This window comes from Anoplophora glabripennis, unplaced genomic scaffold, assembly GCF_000390285.2.
Source record: "Anoplophora glabripennis isolate ALB-LARVAE unplaced genomic scaffold, Agla_2.0 scaffold1595, whole genome shotgun sequence".
NCBI lineage: Eukaryota > Metazoa > Arthropoda > Insecta > Coleoptera > Cerambycidae > Anoplophora > Anoplophora glabripennis.
In genome coordinates, this window is record NW_019417673.1 from 31,904 (window position 1) to 51,742 (window position 19,839).

Consider the following 19,839-nt stretch of genomic DNA (forward strand, 5'->3'; position numbering starts at 1 on the left):
AATTCCAGTTTGTATTCATTCTTAACACCGATAAGATTGATAAATTCCGATCAGTAAAAAGTCGCAGTATCTTTTTGTGACCTACACTGATAAGACCGTTTATTTTAAAAGTAAAATAACACTACACTCAGAGAACTACTTTGATTAAAAGTAAGAGAAATAACAGACCCCTGGATTTAAACATTCTTCACTGCAGCTATCCCGAGTACTTACTCTAAACCGAGGGTAGGGTTCACGTGGAGTTTCCCCCACGTAAAAGACAGGGAAACTGGCGCCCGAGACAATCCGAACAAAAAGATTTAATCCGGAGTACGTTTCTGTGACGTCACTCACCAACGCCGGCTGCCAACCACCGCTGCCGATAAACTAGTAGTCAAAGGTCGTCATAAAATTAGGGGTCCAAATAGGGATGTCAGTGACGTCAATAAATCTAGTAAAATTAGAATTCGCAATTGCGAATTAAGATTCCGTTTAGAGTTGGTAGTATACCGGGGGCAGCCACAAGTAACGTCTGAACCGAACCGTCACCACCAAAAATCAAAACCAAGTAAAGTACGTTACAAGCTTATATGTAAAATAATGTAGTAGGCTCCTGTCAAAGGATAATCTGGAAAATTTTTTATTCACATAAGGTTTAATAGAAAAGCGACAGTAATAATTGTGAAATTAATTACTCTAAAGAATTAGTAAATATGGTGTACACCGTAGGAGGGGCTCATGATAATTGTTTATTGGCAGGTCGTATTTATCAAGCTAATAATCCAGATTTACAGAGATATCCTCGTACATAGTGTTTTGTAAAACTGAAGGAGAGGTTTGAAAGAACGGCAAATGCAAATTATGAGAAGACAACAAGAACACACACATGCAGTAATCAGGATAGTCAAATTGACATTTTGTGATGTGCAGTCCAAAATCCATCTACAAGTGTCAGAGAAATTAGTGATGAAATTACAATTTCCATCGTTTCAGAACTCATGAAAGAGGCTTTGAAATGGATAGACTGGTGTAAGGGGCAGGCACTGTCAGTAAACCCTGATAAAATGGTCGTAGTACCCTTCACCAGGAGAAGGAATTTGATTGGACTCTCTGAACCTATAATAGGGGAGAGGAGCATTAGGCTTTCCAGGGAAGTAAAGTATCTAGGAGTGATACTGGATAATAAGCTTACCTGGAATGCGCACTTGGAAAAAGTGGTGAGTAAGGCGAAGCAGACACTGTGTGTATGCCGCCGCCTTATTGGGAAAACCTGGGGACTGAAACCAAAGATGTCACACTGGTTGTATACGTCGATAGTAAGACCCAGGATTCTTTACGGCGCGGTGGTATGGTGGCAGAAAACACAACAGACCACAGCGAAGGAAAAACTGAATAGAATTCAGAGATTGGCCTGTTTAGGTATAACGGGGGCGATGGCATCGACCCCGACAGCTGCACTAGAAGTCATGCTAAATCTGCCACCGCTGCATATAGTGGTGGAGAGAGAAGCGCGGCTAGCAGCATATCGACTCAGGAATAATAATGACTGGAGGGGTGGTTCCCACTCCAGGATCAAAGATACATCTATGTCGGAACCAATTCTTGGGATGGTATCCGACAAGATGGTTCCAAAGTTTCACTTCCACAAGCCATTTGAGACTCGAATAGAGGATCAAAGCGAGTGGGAGGAAAGGTTTAATACCCTGGAAAGGTGGAGCCTAGTATGGTTTACAGATGGCTCCAAAATGACCAGAGGGACGGGTGCAGGAATATATGGACTCAGACCCAGATGGAGTGCAAGCTACAGTCTGGGGGAGTTCCCTACTGTATTCCAAGCAGAAATCTTCGCGATAATGGCGTGTCTGGCAGAGAATGTACGTAGAGGTTATAGACGTAAACTCATATATATATTCTCTGATAGTCAAGCTGCAATTAAAGCTTTAGCCGCACACAAGGTAAGTTCAAAACTGGTGTGGGACTGTTTACAAATGCTGACTGAACTGGCCACCAACAATACAGTCAGACTGTGTTGGGTGCCAGGGCACAAAGGCATTTGTGGAAATGAGAAAGCGGATGAACTTGCGAGGAAGGGATCCGAGACAGTGTTCATTGGCCCGGAGCCCTTCTGTGGCACATCTCCCAGTGTGGTCAGGCGGGCTCTGGGCAAATGGACAGAGACAGAACATAGGAAATACTGGACTTCAAGGCCAGGACATAGCCATTCCAAGGAGCTTATGGAGTATCCTTCGAATGGAAGAGCGAATGAGTTACTGAGCTTGAATAGAATCCGGCTCAGGAGAGTGACAGGACTCATAACGGGACACTGTCACTTTAGGAAACATCTACATAAGCTAAAGCTTGTAGACAGTCCGGTCTGCCGAGGATGTGAATCGGAGGATGAAACTTCTCTGCATATCCTGGGCGAGTGCCCAGGATTTGCACGTAGTAGAATGGCGCTCCTGGGGAGACCTTATTTGGAACCCAAGGAACTGAGAGAAGTGTCAGCAAGGAAGCTTTTGGACTTTGTAAAAAGGACAAATCTACTTGCTGAATAGGACTAGTAGTGGGATGCACAATAAGCCTAATTAGGCCGCGGTGCTATGGGACTTATTAGGACCAACCACTAGGAGAAGAAGAAGAAGTATTTCCAAAAGTGTGGTTAATAGAACGTTAAAGAAAAACAACTTCCACCCCTATCATTTTGTGCATCACCAATTCTTAACACAGCAAGATTTTCAGAAGCGAGTACAGTTTTGTGAGTGGGCAACTATAAAGCTACAACAAGATGAAATTTTTTGTTCAAAGGTGTTATTTACTGACGAATCATCCTTTGCCAACACTGGTTGAGAGAATCGACATAATTATCATCATTATGCCGATCATAATCCCAGATTAATAAGACAAGACGATTATCAACACCGCTTTAAAGTCAACGTTTGTATGGGAATATGCGGAGAATATGTCATTGGACCACATTTTCTTGAAGGAAATTTAACTGGTAATGGGTATTTGCAATTTTTACAAAACGACTTGCTCCAATTGCAGGGACATATTCCTCCGGATGACTTAAACAGTCAGTGGTTCCAACATGATGATGCCCCTGCACATTCCATACTGGCGGTAAGTTTTCTCATTATGTAAGTTATGTAAATTCATAGAAAAACTGTTTCAGGTTAAAGAATACTTAAATGGTTTGTATCCAGATAAATGGATAGGTAAGAGGCGGTCCAATTCCATGGCCTCTCCGATCCCCAGACCTGTCTTGTCTTGATTATTTTTTATGGGGCTATATAAAAGACAGGGTGTATGAAACTCCTCCGACAGATGTAGAAGATTTACAGGCAAAGATAAGAAATGCTTTTTTGACCGTAACTCCAGAAATGCTGCAAAATGTGTCAAGCAATTTTCGTCATAGAATTGCTCAATGTCTAGAGAAAAATGGCAGACATTTTGAACGGTTACCTGTTAATTACTAATTTAACTAGGTCTTTATTACTTTTATTAGAAATGCACAATGTTAATTTACTGTTTTGGATACTGCATGCGTGTGTTCTTGTTGTCTTCTCATAATTTGCATTTGTTGTTCTTTCAAACCTCTCCTTCAGTTTTACAAAACACTGTACGAGGATATCTTTGTAAATCTGGATTATTAGTTTGGTAAATACTTGACAATAAACAGTTACCATGAGTTTTACTAATTATTCTATTATTTATTTACTAATTCTTCTTTAAGAGTAATTCATTTCACAATTATTACTGTCGCTTTTCTATTAAACCTTATGTGAATCGAAAATTTTCCAGATTATCCTTTGACAGGAGCCTACTACGTTATTTTACATATAAGCTATTTGTAAACTTCGCATTTTTTCATAGAAATGAGATTTCATGAAAAACTNAGTATGGTTTACAGATGGCTCCAAAATGACCAGAGGGACGGGTGCAGGAATATATGGACTCAGACCCAGATGGAGTGCAAGCTACAGTCTGGGGGAGTTCCCTACCATATTCCAAGCAGAAATTTTCGCGATAATGGCATGTCTGACAGAGAATGTACGTAGAGGTTATAAACGTAAACTCATATATATATATTCTCTGATAGTCAAGCTGCAATTTAAAGCTTTAGGTGCACACAAGATAAGTTCAAAATTTGGTGTGGGATTGTTTACAAATGCTGACTGAACTGGTCACCAACAATACAGTTAGACTGTGTTGGGTGCCAGGGCACAAAGGCATTTGTGGAAATGAGAAAGCGGATGAACTTGCTAGGAAGGGATCCGAGACAGTGTTCATTGGCCCGGAGCCCTTCTGTGGCACATCTCATCCCAGTGTGATCAGACGGGCTCTGGGCAAATGGACTGAGACAGAGCACAGGAAATACTGGACTTCAAGGCCATGACATAGCCATTCTAAGGAGCTCATGGAGTATCCTTCGAAGGAAAGAGCAAACGATTTACTGAGCTTAAACAGAATCTGGCTCAGGAGAGTGACAGGACTCATAACGGGACACTGTCACTTTAGGAAACATCTACATAAGCTAAAGCTTGTAGACAGTCCGGTCTGCCGAGGATGTGAATCAGCGGATGAAACTTCTCTGCATATCCTGGGCGAGTGCCCGGGATTTGCACGTAGCAGAATGGCGCTCCTTGGGAGACCTTATTTGGAACCCAAGGAACTGAGAGAAGTGTCAGCAAGGAAGCTTTTGGACTTTGTAAAAAGGACAAATCTACTTGCTGAATAGGACTAGTAGTGGGATGCACAATAAGCCTAATTAGGCCGCGGTGCTATGGGACTTATTAGGACCAACCACTAGGAGAAGAAGAAGAAGTATTTCCAAAAGTGTGGTTAATAGAACGTTAAAGAAAAACAACTTCCACCCCTATCATTTTGTGCATCACCAATTCTTAACACAGCAAGATTTTCAGAAGCGAGTACAGTTTTGTGAGTGGGCAACTATAAAGTTACAAGATGAAATTTTTTTTTCAAAGGTGTTATTTACTGACGAATCATCCTTTGCCAACACTGGTTGAGAGAATCGACATAATTATCATCATTATGCCGATCATAATCCCAGATTAATAAGACAAGACGATTATCAACACCGCTTTAAAGTCAACGTTTGTATGGGAATATGCGGAGAATATGTCATTGGACCACATTTTCTTGAAGGAAATTTAACTGGTAATGGGTATTTGCAATTTTTACAAAACGACTTGCTCCAATTGCAGGGACATATTCCTCCGGATGACTTAAACAGTCAGTGGTTCCAACATGATGATGCCCCTGCACATTCCATACTGGCGGTAAGTTTTCTCATTATGTAAGTTATGTAAATTCATAGAAAAACTGTTTCAGGTTAAAGAATACTTAAATGGTTTGTATCCAGATAAATGGATAGGTAAGAGGCGGTCCAATTCCATGGCCTCCCCGATCCCCAGACCTGTCTTGTCTTGATTTTTTTTTATGGGGCTATATAAAAGACAGGGTGTATGAAACTCCTCCGACAGATGTAGAAGATTTACGGGCAAAGATAAGAAATGCTTTTTTGACCGTAACTCCGAAATGCTGCAAAATGTGTCAAGCAATTTTCGTCGTAGAATTGCTCAATGTCTAGAGAAAAATGGCAGACATTTTGAACGGTTACCTGTTAATTACTAATTTAACTAGGTCTTTATTACTTTTGTTAGAAATGCACAATGTTAATTTACTGTTTTGGATACTGCATGCGTGTGTTCTTGTTGTCTTCTCATAATTTGCATTTGTTGTTCTTTCAAACCTCTCCTTCAGTTTTACAAAACACTGTACGAGGATATCTTTGTAAATCTGGATTATTAGTTTGGTAAATACTTGATCAATAAACAGTTACCATGAGTTTTACTAATTATTCTATTATTTATTTACTAATTCTTCTTTAAGAGTAATTCATTTCACAATTATTACTGTCGCTTTTCTATTAAACCTTATGTGAATCGAAAATTTTCCAGATTATCCTTTGACAGGAGCCTACTACGTTATTTTACATATAAGCTATTTGTAAACTTCGCATTTTTTCATAGAAATGAGATTTCATGAAAAACTAATGAATTTTGGTATAGGAGCAGGTATAGCAAAGTTGTAGAGAATTTAATTATGCATCTCACAGTATGAAAATATACAGGGTGTTGCATTAAAAAAATCGAGATTTTTCAATTTTTCAATTGGCAATTTTGGCATATTTTGGTCACTCTGTATAACGCAGGCCAGTTTTTGGAGCATGATTCGAAAGAGTCATCCTTACTAAACATCTGATAAAAAAATGGGCTTAGTAGCTATTAGTGTAACCTGTCAGTATCAAAAAATGTAAGCAGCCAATATCGACTAGAAAAACCTTTCAAGCGAGATATCTCAAAAACTGTGAATATTTGAATAGAACTATTCTATACAAAGTACCCTTTATTTTTGATGTAGAATCCGAAAAAAATATAAAAAATGTGTGCTTCCATTTAAAAAACTGAAGTTGATGTCTGGCCAGGAAAAGTAGAACACCCTGTATAATTTAATATATTTTTAATTTGTACATTCCGAGAAATGTGGCAACACAGTAAAAAAAAATCCATATATTCCTCATTTTAACATAGATATTGGACTTTCCCAAACTAGTGGGACACACTGTATATATATGTATATTATATGTATATTGTTTGCTTATAGCATTACATTATAAAAATTAACTGAATTATCTGGATTATCAAGGCCTCGCATCTAATTTGCTTTGCGGCCCCTGGCATCCTTTTCCAATTATTGTAAATGACAGAAGTCGGTGTGCGGATTCTTGTTAGCAACAACTATTGCAAGTTTAATTACATTGTAAAACGTGATTTTTAATTAATTTTATATACTGCTGTGTGATATGTGTTTACCACAATACTTTGCACAATTTTGATAATATAAATCATGTTGTAAATTTGAGGTGAAACTTTTTATTTACAATATGGGTTTTTGGAAACTGTGCTCATATTAATCTGATTATTAGGATCTTAGATTTATCTCTTAGAATCCATATTTTTATATTCAAATAAGGCTATATAACTTACAATTTGGTATATTTATGCCAGCAGGTATTCCACTGCCAGCAAATGTAAGAACGTCTAATGAAGTAAAATCAGGTTTCAGAAACTTATCCTTTTCAAAACCTTTATTCCAAGGTAACAATTTTAAAAAATTTTCAGCATTAGAGACAAGTGTCGTAAACTTGGCAGACATTTCTTTATTAACAGCTGCAACAAATCCTTCAAATTCGCCTCTAACACCAGCAGGGTCTCTATAAGTTTCTATGAAACCAATGTAAGTTTCTATTACAGGTCCCATATCCCGAATCCAGTAACGAGAACCAGATTTATGATCATCTAAAGACCCCGTTCTAAATGATGATACATAACTAGTTAGCATATTCGCTTCATTTTCATTAGCTGCAAATTCAATAGCATTTTCTAAATGGGTAGCAACTTCTCCCATAATTGGAGAATAGTCACCACTGGTAATTACATATGTGATATTTCCATCAGTTGCTTTTTTCACTTCCCTTTTTTCTTCAGCTGCGAGTCTTATTTCATATGTGATCTGAAAAAATTACTTGATTATTTATTAGAGATCTTGGATCATACGTTGGAAAGTAATTCAAAAGAAAAACTCAATTTCATTATTTTTAAAAAACAAAAGTTATAACTTTATAAAAATTTATGTTCAGCTATCAGAACTTTGTCATATTAAATTAATTAAATATGGCTGGTTAAAACTATACTTAATACAAATTATTTTATTCAGTACCTATCTTGTTCGCCAGGAAATTATTTGTTTTTTGATTCTTTGATTCATTTTTAGTAGAACATAATTTTTAATTTTTCTCAATTATAAAAAATCATTATATCAAATTGCAAGAGATAGTAAACTGATAAAGTGGCGCCTACATGCCTTCAGATTTAACTAATTTTTTCTGGTGTTACCCCAAAAAAAAAATTCATAAACAGAAATTGACTCGTTTAATTAAATAAATATAAGTTAATAATTAATAATAATTTGCTACGTCTTTTTTTTTTAATTTTTGTCAGCAGTTAATTTTATACTGTACAATAAAAAACTACATGTTTCCAATTACTACGTTAATATGACTTTGAAATAAAAAAACTTTTCTTTAGTTAGAAAAATTAAATACTATTTTATAAAAAAAATGTGAATTTTTCAAAAAGTGAATTACTTCTGGTCAAGCAAAAAGCTGGCTGATATGTATTATTGTCATTTTAATCAGTTCAACTTAATGTGAAAAAACAAATAGGACTCAAAATTAATTTTAAAGTTATAACTTCAAGTTGAAATTACTCAGAAATTAGTGATTGTTTTCAAAATTATCGATAAAAAACTACTTTGGTTTGCTGTACCATACCCAAGGGAAATATAATTTATACTCCAATTTGAAGTCATTTATATTCACTATACAACTGTTTTTAAAGAACTTAGCCATCTTTTTGGGTTTTTAAGACATTAAGCTAGGGGCATTTAAATAGAACACCCTGTATATTGTATGCTAAATTATAAGCAAATACAGTAATATCCCGCTTAACGCGGAGGATACGTTCCATCAAAGTAGGGCGTAATGCGAAACAGTGCTAAACGAGGCTATCTTAACATGTAAATAATGGGGTTAGGGGAAGATGGATAGAAAATTGATTAGGTATTAAATTTAATAATTGTTTTTTTTTTAATAAAAATAAAACCAAACATTTATTTCTTACAAAAATAAAAACAATATAAACGAATATTACTTATAAAAACAAATAAAATTCTAAGTCAGTCAGATCATTCAGTCTATTCTGTGTTTCCAATTTTCTGCCTTTTTGTCAAGAAGGCATCTAATGTAGTCTGCGTTTTCCTTTTGCATTCTGTTAGAAGTTGTTGACAAGTGGATAAAGCATCTATAACACCCCGTCTTGCTTTTGAACTCCTGTCAAAATTTGGATCATTTTCAACAAATTGGTATAATTTCAGTTTAGTGGTCAAACTCCTTTTTACAAACGCCATCGAAAGTTCTTTTTGCTCTTCTTCGAAATCACTACTATCAATATTTTTGTTTTCTTCTTGCTCAGTTAATTCCTTGAGCTCATTATTAGAAAGACTAGCTGCTGTTTCTTGAACTATTTCTTCGACGTCTTCCACATTTACCTCATCTAAACCGGTTTGTTTCGCTAATTCCACTATTTCTTCCACTATTTCATCCATATCGGCAGAGTGTCCAATGTCTTTGCTCTTACTTAAATCTGGCCAAATGTTCTTCCATACTCCTTTCAAAGATCTTTCTGTTATCTCATTCCAAGAAAGGTTTATGTTTTCTACAGCATTCATGATATTGTAGTTTTTCCAAAATTCTCTTATTGATTGCTTCTCTTCTCCGTCTGTTTTTTCAAACATTTGCTTAAATGTTCGCCGCAAGTAATAAGCCTAAAATTGGATATAACGTCTTGGTCCATTGGTTGGATTAAGGCAGTTGTGTTAGGCGGCAAGAAAACCACTTCGACTGGAATGCATGTTGTGAAGTCCAATAAATTTGTTGGGTGGCTTTGAGCATTATCAATTAATAGTAGTGCTCTTGGTTCAAGTTTTTTAATTTCGCAATAACGTTTAACAGACGGGCAAAATTGGAAAATTTTCATAGTTATCCATGATTTTTTATTAGACTCCCAAAGTACAGGTAAAGTTGATTTAGATATGCCTTTCATCGCTCTTGGGTTTTTGGAGTGGTAAACTAGTAGTGGTTTTAATCTGAAATCTCCGTTTGCGTTACCACCCAGTAGAAGTGTTAAGTGATCTTTTGCAGCTTTAAATCCTGGTGCTCGTTTCTCTTCACGAGATAGAAATGTTCGTTTTGGCATTCTTTTCCAAAACAGGCCTGTTTCATGAACATTAAAAACCAATTCTGGAGGATAGTTTCCTCGTTCAATTATTGTTTTTAATGTCGCTGGGAATTCAGCCGCCGCTTTCGTATCACCACTTGCTGCTTCTCCTGTAATCTTTATGTTGTGAAGATTATTTCGATGTTTAAATCTATTAAACCATCCTCGACTAGCAACGAAAGTTTCACTTGTGTCACTTGCCTCAGCCTGAATGTAATTAAAAATTCTTCTAGCCTTTTCCATTATGATAGATTGGCTTAATGGCATATTGCGTTCAATTTCGTCGTCAATCCATATAGACAGTCGTTTTTCCATTTCCTCTATAATGTTATTTCTAGAACGGGTAATTCTAGTTGCAGAGCTTGATGTAGTTGCAGTTGCCGATGACAGTATTTTTTCTTTATTCTTAAGAATTGCCCTTATTGTTGAAGTTGCCAAATTCAATGCAGCACTAATTTGAGATTGACATTCACCAGAATCTAATCTTCTAATCACTTGCATTTTAGTTTCCAGTGAAATGCTTTTTCTGGTTGCTTTCTTTTCTTGTTTTTCATTATCACCCATGATAAAAACTAAAGATCATAATATTTGTCACTGTATTAATGGTTATAGTATATAGTATTATATAAATTTATACTTACAATAATGCCAACAAATGTTTCAACTGATAAAAATGTGTCCGTACAGCACCGCACCAAACAAGAAACACAACTACAGTGTTTCGGATAGGTTATGTACATATTTGTAAACCTAGCGCTGCGCACAATTTCGGGGAATACCCGTAGTGCTGCGAGCAATTTTGGGGATTCCCCGGGTTGAAATAAAAGAGCGCTAAACCGAAACAGTGCTAAACGACACAGCGTTAAGCGGGGTCTTGCTGTAATTGATTTTCATTAATTTTAGACATAATGAAATGTCACATAAAAAGTTAATATTTACTTGTTATACAAAACAAGTATAGATACTCTATCACCGAAAACTATGAAATAAAACATTTGGAAACAAAATTTGTATGAAAACTAGATGAATAAAAAGGGTAAAAAAATGTAACAATAAGAGATTGTCATTTGACCGTACTAGAGATTGCGAAGAAGTTGGGATCAGTAAAGATTTTGCACATGCAATTGTGCGTAATTATTTGAACATATGCAGAGTGGCTGCGAAATTTGTGCACAAGCTTTTGTTGGTGGAACAGAAAGAACTTCGTCTTGCAGTTGCACTGGACTTGCTGGATACTACACTTGCTGGATACTACTAACACTGAACCCGAGTTTCTGAAAACCGTGATAACTGGAGATGAGTCATGGGTGTACAACCCGGAAACAAAAGCGCAGTTGTCTTAATGGAAGCATCCCGGGTCCCTAAGGCCGAAAAAAGCGCGACAGGTGAGAAGCAAAATGAAGGTGATGTTCTTTGATATTTGAGGAAATGTGCATCATGAATACGCACCGGAAGTACAAACAGTGACAAAAGAATACTATCAAGAAGTTTTACGCCGACTCCGTGATGCAGTTCGGGGCAAAAGACTAGACCTCTGAATAGCGAAAAACTGGCAGTTCCATCACGACAATGCTCCAGCTCATTTATCGCACCTGATACAGACTTTCTTGGCATGGAATTCTTATTGTTCGCCAACCTCCCTACTCTCCAGACATGGCTCCTTGTGATTTCTGGTTGTTTCTGAAATTGAAGATGCCATTGAAAGAATCTTGTTTTCAGAGTAGAGAAGAGATAATGCAGAACGAGACGGCAAAGTTGAACACCATTCCAAAAGAAGCCTTCCTGAACTGTTTTCGGCAGTGGAAGGAACGCTGGGCTGTGTGGAGGCGCAAGGGGCCTTCTTTGAAGAGGATTAAAATTCCAATCCCGTCATATAAAAATATATATATTTTTTCCAGCCAAAGGTCGGATACTTTTTAGACAGACCTTATATTTTTTAAATATTCCCCAAAATAATACATAGTGCGTTAATTTCTTGAAGCAGTACTACAGAGTCTTCATAAATGATTACAAGCCACATGACTAGTAATTTTGTTTGGAACAGTAATTTTATTCCCCTCAAGTTGGCAATTAAATTTAGGTAAAATTAAAACAATGAGATGAAGGTTACATTAAAACACATTATTCTGTCATTGGTGTAATTGTACGAGATTCTATTCAACCAATCGGCGATCGTATTATCTCAAGCGTATGCGTAACAGTTTGTCATTGGTCATTGTAAACAAATCATTAATATTGGTGATGCTAAGATTTAGGGATTTTTCGTTACCAGTACCAATCGTGCAATGTTGGATTGCTAAGCTCGGTGGTCACATGGCTTGTAAACATTTATGAAGGCTTTGTACGAAAACAGTAGAATATTGTTATATTTTCAAATTAATATTTTGCAAAATTGCTTGTTTTAAATACTAAAAACTAAATGTACACATTTTATTTGATATGAATTTAGATATATATGACTATACCTTTCCATTATCTTCAGTTTTAAACAACCTTGTGTTGTAACAATCCATTCCCTGGGATTTCAACCAGTTTTGTACTTTGCCATTGTCCTCTGGAATACAATTTTTTGACAAATAAGTTGTGCAACCCTCAGGATTATATCCCAAGCATGTTTTTCCAGGTCTTAGATCATATAAAACTTCTTTTAATTCAACCCATAGTGGTTCTAATTGATCCCAGATTTTACTCAATTTCAAAAGTTCTTCCAAACGGTTTTGTTCTATATTGGGAATAAATTTAGTATCTCCAAAACCCTAAAATACAATAATACATTATTTGTAAAATTGATTAGATACTCAATACCCATATGATGATTTCAGTACCACTGCAAAGATTAATTACATCTAGATCTGAAATATTTCCACGTATTACTCATGTCAGATTCCAGTATTTATATTTTGCCATTTAGGTAAAGGGTTTATTATAAGAATTAGGGTGAGTCAAGTGTTTGTAGTAAAACGTAATAGTCTTTTAAGATGTAAATTTTTACTAAGGTACATTAGAATTTTAATGTCACTGAGTATTTTGCAAAATGAATGTGTTTTTAATTCCAGTGAATATTTCTAACAAAAAGGATGTCTTCAGAAGGACGAGCTATGTTTTGAGGTCATAATAAGAGGAATTTTTGATAAAAATATAACGTAACCATCCAAATTTTATCAGAATTTTTAAAGCATTGCTGGGTAGGATTTTTTTTTGGCATATAATTATATTATAGTTAAAACTGTACGCAGAGGGCAGGATGTCATGAAATTTTTGCATTAAATCTTATCTTCATCAAATAAAAAATTGGTTTTCCACATATTTATATTTTTTTTATTCGTTATTGTATAATGAGTGACCCAATATTTCTTGCATATGGAACTAACTGTACATTATTGGGGTCAGTGTTGCTTAATCCAACATACTGTCAACCAAAGTTTTATTTTATTATTCATCAATATATTTTATAAATCTGATTTAATTAGATGTAAAAATCTGATAAATTTGTAATAATGTAAAGAAAATATAGTATTAATTCCTCATTCTGCAATTTGGATAAAAATTTCTCATGAAATTTGCCTAATTTAGTGCTAATTTAAGAATTATGAGTTTAAAATTAAACACATTTGATATGAGGGTATTTGCCCCCACAGCAGTAATTACTTACTTTGGTTACTATGTCGAAAGTGATATCTATATTTACATTACGTTCCATTTAAATAAAAAACACTGTTTAATATTTGAAAAAAGTTTCTGTCGCCTTTGACACTCTCTAGGGGTTAAATATTACAATTTTGGATTGAGACATTGTAGTTCTACCTTCTCATTTTGACCCGAAGAATCCATGGTAGTCCCATGAACACGGAATATTCGGACACTCTGTAAATGTAGAATAGTGCATAAAAAAAGCGATTCGTAAAGTTAGTATTTTGTCCAAGCACCATTTTTGTCTATAACACTGCAATCTACATAGCATTGATAAAATTAATGTTCTTGTTATAATCCTCAGTGATGTTATCCCGTGCGTTTTCAATTGTCTCCCAAAGTACTTCGACGTTAACTGGACTGAAGTTTCTGCCGTAAATTTTTTTCACCATATATCCCCAGGACTTTGAGGGTCAAGGTAAAACATCGATGTTGTTATCAATGAACCATTCTGACGACAATTATACTGCTTGAAAGTGAAATTCTGAGGATACAGCATAGTCACAACAAACATCAGGACTTTGGCAGCTTATCCAAGCCCAAACGTTAATGGAGAATCCATCGCTGCGCTGTGTGGGTTTTAGATAAGGCTGCGAATACCTTATAATCTCTGGCGGGTAGACAAGGACAGAACCATCGGAGCAAGACTGAAAACTTTTTCGTCTGAAAATATAATATTCTCCCAGAAGTTGTTTGGGCTTCCTACAAATTGTCTTGCAAACTCTAACTTCTGTTCTTTATACTGGGGAGTCAAAGCAACTATATTTGCGGCCACATAATTCTTCAGATCCGAATCTTTCGTCTCAAAAAGTCAAAATTCGTCTCGAAGGAAGCTGCTACTGCCATGTCAACAGGATTTATTCTTAGGTGGTGCTTACTTTTCGACGCCCACCTCCTTGAACATAACGTATGTGACCCTCTGCAATCCATTTTTCTTTGAGTTTAAATATGCTGTTCTTGCATACATGCAGATCATCCGCAATGACCAATCATTCTGAAGTAAAGTTATAGCTCTCACTTTCTCTGGTTCCGTTAAACACGGTATTTTGAATTACCAAGCAAATTACTAATGATACTGACATATAAAAACTTGTCATAATAAAAAGTAGACCACATCACATTAGAAAAATAAATCGTCCACTTTCAAAGGGCCGGCAGTGTACATGTATATTGTAATGTTTTTGTTTCTGTAAAATAATCTTTCAACTAAACTATAACTGTATAAACTGTATTCTTCAAGGATAGTAGACAAACGCGGAAAAAATAACGCCCAATTACTGGACTTGGTGCCGGATTATGGAGATTCTACTGTATTTCAACAAGAAAATATAGTGTCTCATTTGAAATAAACAACTATTATGTTGGCAAAATGTAATCAAAGAATAAAACACAATAAGATTTTTATGTAACTTATGATAAAAAAAAAACTATATAAAAAATAACTGAATCAATAGTTTTGATATAACTGTAGGTTGAAAAAAATAAATAGAATAAATGCTCTGGTCAAAAATCTGAAGCATAGCAATTATTAGATTTGTATTTTAATTAGCAATACTTCTAATGTTGTTATTATTATTATTATAAACGCTGTTATAATGTGTAGCCTTCATGACATGCTTTGTATACATTTATGAATGACGCGTATGAACAAATATAATAATGTATAACGAGATTACATATTGTAAAATGAGCAAAAAAGAAAAAATGGAAAATCAAGTACAGTCACTGCATTGGTTTGCGATCATTTAATAGAATTTCTTTGTTTTGAGATCAACTTACTACGAATCCGATAAATAATATATTACACCACAAGGGCCGAAAGTTGAAGATTTCAACTTTTGGCCCGTGTAGTGTATACGATTTTTCTTCATACCTCGGTTGAAAGTACATACTTTCGTCCCTAATAGCAGGGACTTCACACAGGGAGTAAATGTTAAACTTTCGTCCCTGCTGTTAGGGACGAAACTACGTATTTTCAACCGAGGTATGAGAAAAAGATATTCTAAAATCACTAAATATAAAATAATCTTATTTTTATGAACTAATATATTTCTGAACAAAAAAATTATTGAAAATTAATTTTTTACTTGTTTTTGACTAGCTGCTGCTTGACTTTGACCATAAATATTCAAATTTTCAACAGTTCCTTATAGTGGATAATTTTAATCGAAAACAGTCATTCCCGCATGACATATACCATTCTTACTTATCCATTTATTACTAAATTTTCAATTCAATAAAGACCTCGATAAAGACACATGGATACATCTTACAAAAAAAATCGATAAAGAAACGAAACGGCACAAATATCTCCAATATCGTTAGAGATAGGTATAGGGAACCTATACACAGTTTGAAAGAGTTTTTAATTTCCTAACTCCCAAAGTAAAAATATACTGGGTGTCTCATTTAAAATAACCAAGTTATTACTGTTTACAGTATTCAGCAGTTTTTTGAACACCCTGTATAATACTAAGTGACGACAAATATAACAATTTATAACTTCAAGGATCTAAAATAGACCCTCCAAAGCTGCTTCCTTAAAATTATTTTTTTATTGCTAATATTAAATTTCTACGCTATGCCTGCATTTTCACTAAAATTGAAATATCTCACAAACTGTAAGTCCTAGGTATGCAGAACCTTTAATAAAGTTCACCTATTTTTTTACGGTGCTTTCAAAAATGCAGTAAAATACAGGGTGTTCCATTTAAAAATACATAACTTTGATATGGTACGCTTTTCCTGGACACCTTATATATTTCAAAATATTTTTAAAATGTAGCCGTAATCAACCTACACATACCCACCTAAACAGGTTTCTATAACATTTGCCGTTTGGTCACTAGCGACCGAGGCGTTACTGGTGGCCCACCCTGTATAGTTTAAATGTGGATTTCCCCATCTAACTCGCTATCTAATATTGATTATACCATTAGAGACAGACATTAATGAGAAAAATCAAATATATTTATGAATACCTACCTAGTTCAATATTTTATTTTGTTTTTTGAGGCAAGGTTCATTTCAAGAATGTTTTTTCTGATGTGTCTTTAAATCAAATAACAATATGAATAGAACTATGTGGTTGGAGAGTATGGGCAGTGAAGGGGAAATGATAGTTGAAAGCAAGAAAACTGCTGTCATTCAAAACTGCAGAACTGCAGAAATAATATAGGTAAAACTTGTCAATGAAAATGAATTTAATAAAAACACTTGACAGGTATATACAGGGTGTCCGCAACGACAACGTTTGACTGCATATTCACGACGATAAATAAATACGATCTACGAAAAAAAAGTTAAATAAAAACTTTTTGGTTTTTGAGTTACAGGCCTTCAATGTTGTCAAAAATAAAACTAATTTAATTAATAATTTCATAACCCTGTTACTGATTGTGTTAAAATTTGGCACATTTATTAGAACTATTATGGCGTATTATTTCTTAGAGCTTTAGTCAAATCGATATACTGGGTGATAGTTTTTTCCAGTTACTTCCCTTTTGGCAGTTAAAATTTTTAGTGGTCGCATTTTTTTAAAACGGGCAGCAACATCGAAAAGGTCATTTTATTTAAAAAAAAATATTGTCCCTTGAGAAAATCGCCTTCAGAAAGCTTTAAGAAAGATGGCAATATTTGCAGGGCTGTACATTTCGGTTTGCGTAGCAGTGTCACGAATTTAAAACTTTGAGTTCAGTAGGCGATGAAAACAAGATGTTGATTGCTGTGGCTATCAGGTAATGTCATTATTGTCATGTTTCTTTAGGATTCTCATCACTCCACACATGCAAATTATGAAGTGTCTGCAGTGTATCAAGACAATTAAATGTATTAAAACTAATGTTCACAAAACTTTAAAAAGCAACTTCTTCGGCTACTTCATTTAACTCCTGCTCAAGAACTTGAAAATTTAAATCCTAACGCATGTTTACAATTTTGCCGCTGATTGCTGAATGGCTTCGCAGAAGATAATAAAATTTTTTTGTACCGACAAATCTTGTTTTACAAGAAACGGAGTTGTAAATTTTTTAAAAAATATGACCATTGTAAAAAGTTTTGACAGCTAAACATGTATATTGTAATGTTTTTNTAAAAAGTTTTGACAGCTAAAAGGGAGAGTTAACCGGAGAAAATTATCACCCAGTATATTGATCTGACTAAAGTTTTAAGAAATATGTCATAATAGTCCAAATAAATGTGCAAAATTTTAACGTGGTCGGTAAAAGGGTTATGAAGTTATTAATTAAATTAGTTTTATTTTTGACAACTTTACAAGACTTGTAACTTAAAAACTAAAAATTTTTTATTTAACTTTTTTTTCGTAGATCATATTTATCATCATGAATCGTCAAACGTTGTCGGTGAAATTTGTGGATACCCTGTATATAAAACCCTCGGTAAAACCTTTTCTAAATGAACAAAACTTCAATAATTCATAATTTACTTCTTAGCAATAATGAAGTTATTTAAAAATATTACTGTCAATTAGCTGAATGCTAACAAATCTCCTCTGTGCTGGATCAATTACTTACTTTTTTGCACGATCAAGCTTTTTTAGTTCACTTACCATGTTTGTTTCTACGACAGTAGGATGCGCTTACTGGTTGCTAAGGCTAACAAAACGGTAAGTAATTCACTTACCGTTCTAGAACGGTAAGTGAATAACTGTCAAAATAGACATTTTCAACATCGCATTGATTTGGAATGAGTTTTCTAGAATTCAGTTTTAAATGTGGGTAATTCATATAAAAGAAAGATGTATTTTAAATCAATTTATTAATGTTGAAATTAAATGTACAGTTTGTACAATTGCTTACAGAAATTGGAGCAGTACATGCTTTTTCAATTTCTATTCTATTCTAGAATTGTCAATTTCGTCAATTAAGAAAGCCGTGACAATAAACATCAGTAGATTTCAAAAAACCTGCTTCGCAAATTTATTCAGAAACGTCATTTTTGACGTTACATAAAAAATTAAATGCTACGTATATATAATTTCTTTTCATTTATTGCGATCGTGCAAAAAATAGTATATCACGAACGTTAAGAGTTATACCGTTCTCAGACAAAACTGGAGGCTTCGCTTCGCTCAGCCTCCAAACATTGTCTTCGGGCGGTAAATTGCCCTTACCGTTCTTAATGCTTAATATACTATTAAGGAATCAGAAATGTCCAGCAGATTAATTAACATATTTCAAAGGATGTAACAATAATATGTAATGGGTAACGGGACAATATTAATGGTACTTACTATTGCCGAAACAAATCAGGGTTAATGTAATTTTTATACCTTATAATCTCCTGCATTGCAAAATACTCCACTTGTATACACAAAAAGTGCTTTGACTTCATCTTCAGTAAATCCAGATTTAAGAGCTAATGCCTTAAATTCTTCTGGACTTTCTGCAGAAAATAGCTTATGAAATAAAATAAATGTGGGGCCAGATTCTGGACTGGTTTGAAGTAAGGTTATAAGACCACCTTTCCAAGATGCTTGACTAATGTGATGAGCATAAAGTCGTTCCTTTGATGTGAGACTATTAAAGGCTGATGTTGCTTCTAAAGTGACTACAGGTTGATCATTTGGTAGCACATATTGACTTTTATCTACTTCAGATTCCATTTTCGGAGGCTTAAGTTATTATTTAATTATTACTATTATTATTATTATATATATCTATAATACCAAAATTTATTTGTCAATAAAATAATTAACTGCAAATAATTTCTTAATTTAAGTAAAAAATTAATCCACTATTTTCCGAATACATACACAAAATCTTATGGAATATGGAACTAAATGCAGAGTTGTCTCTGCTGAATGACAAGATTGACAAGATAACATAACATTGACAACTGACGAACTGAGAAGTGATAATAGGAATAGGCTTTTTTTCGCGAGTGAAGTCGTATCGTCGTATTTCGTACTAGGTACGATCGAATTCCAGAATTCAAAAAACTCCCAAAATGTAATCAGCAACGTCCCAGGATGTTTCATTACCATGCCGAAGCACGTCGAGGACGAATCCGACGTCATGTACCCCCCGACGTGCCTGCCGAAACATTTTCCGAAAGGACGAAAGGAGGCGAAACCATTCATAATTTCGCCTCACTTTCGAGGACAATCAAAAAGCCACCACGGTCGAGAATCCGGCCGTCGCCGCCATTATTCTATGGCTAGAAATTGGCCTCAATGATTTGGGATCGAGGGGGATTATCCCTCTTTATCCTGCCTCATCTCGTGTAGGCC

The 19,839-nt window shown here is 34.9% G+C and overlaps 1 protein-coding gene across 1 annotated transcript in view; it reads right to left on the reverse strand.

Annotated features, from left to right (window-relative positions):
• The window catches only part of LOC108915455 (dipeptidyl peptidase 3), a 38,105-nt gene extending 18,708 nt beyond the window's left edge, over positions 1-19,397 (reverse strand). The window contains exons 1-4 of the mRNA XM_023456461.1: positions 19,363-19,397; positions 18,880-19,221; positions 12,365-12,655; positions 7,050-7,575 (exon numbers count right to left, since the gene is read on the reverse strand). Coding sequence (XP_023312229.1) covers positions 7,050-7,575; positions 12,365-12,655; positions 18,880-19,212 — 1,150 coding nt within the window. The 5' untranslated portion in view covers positions 19,213-19,221; positions 19,363-19,397. The remainder of the gene's footprint in view (positions 1-7,049; positions 7,576-12,364; positions 12,656-18,879; positions 19,222-19,362) is intronic.
• Between the last annotated feature and the right edge of the window lie 442 nt (positions 19,398-19,839).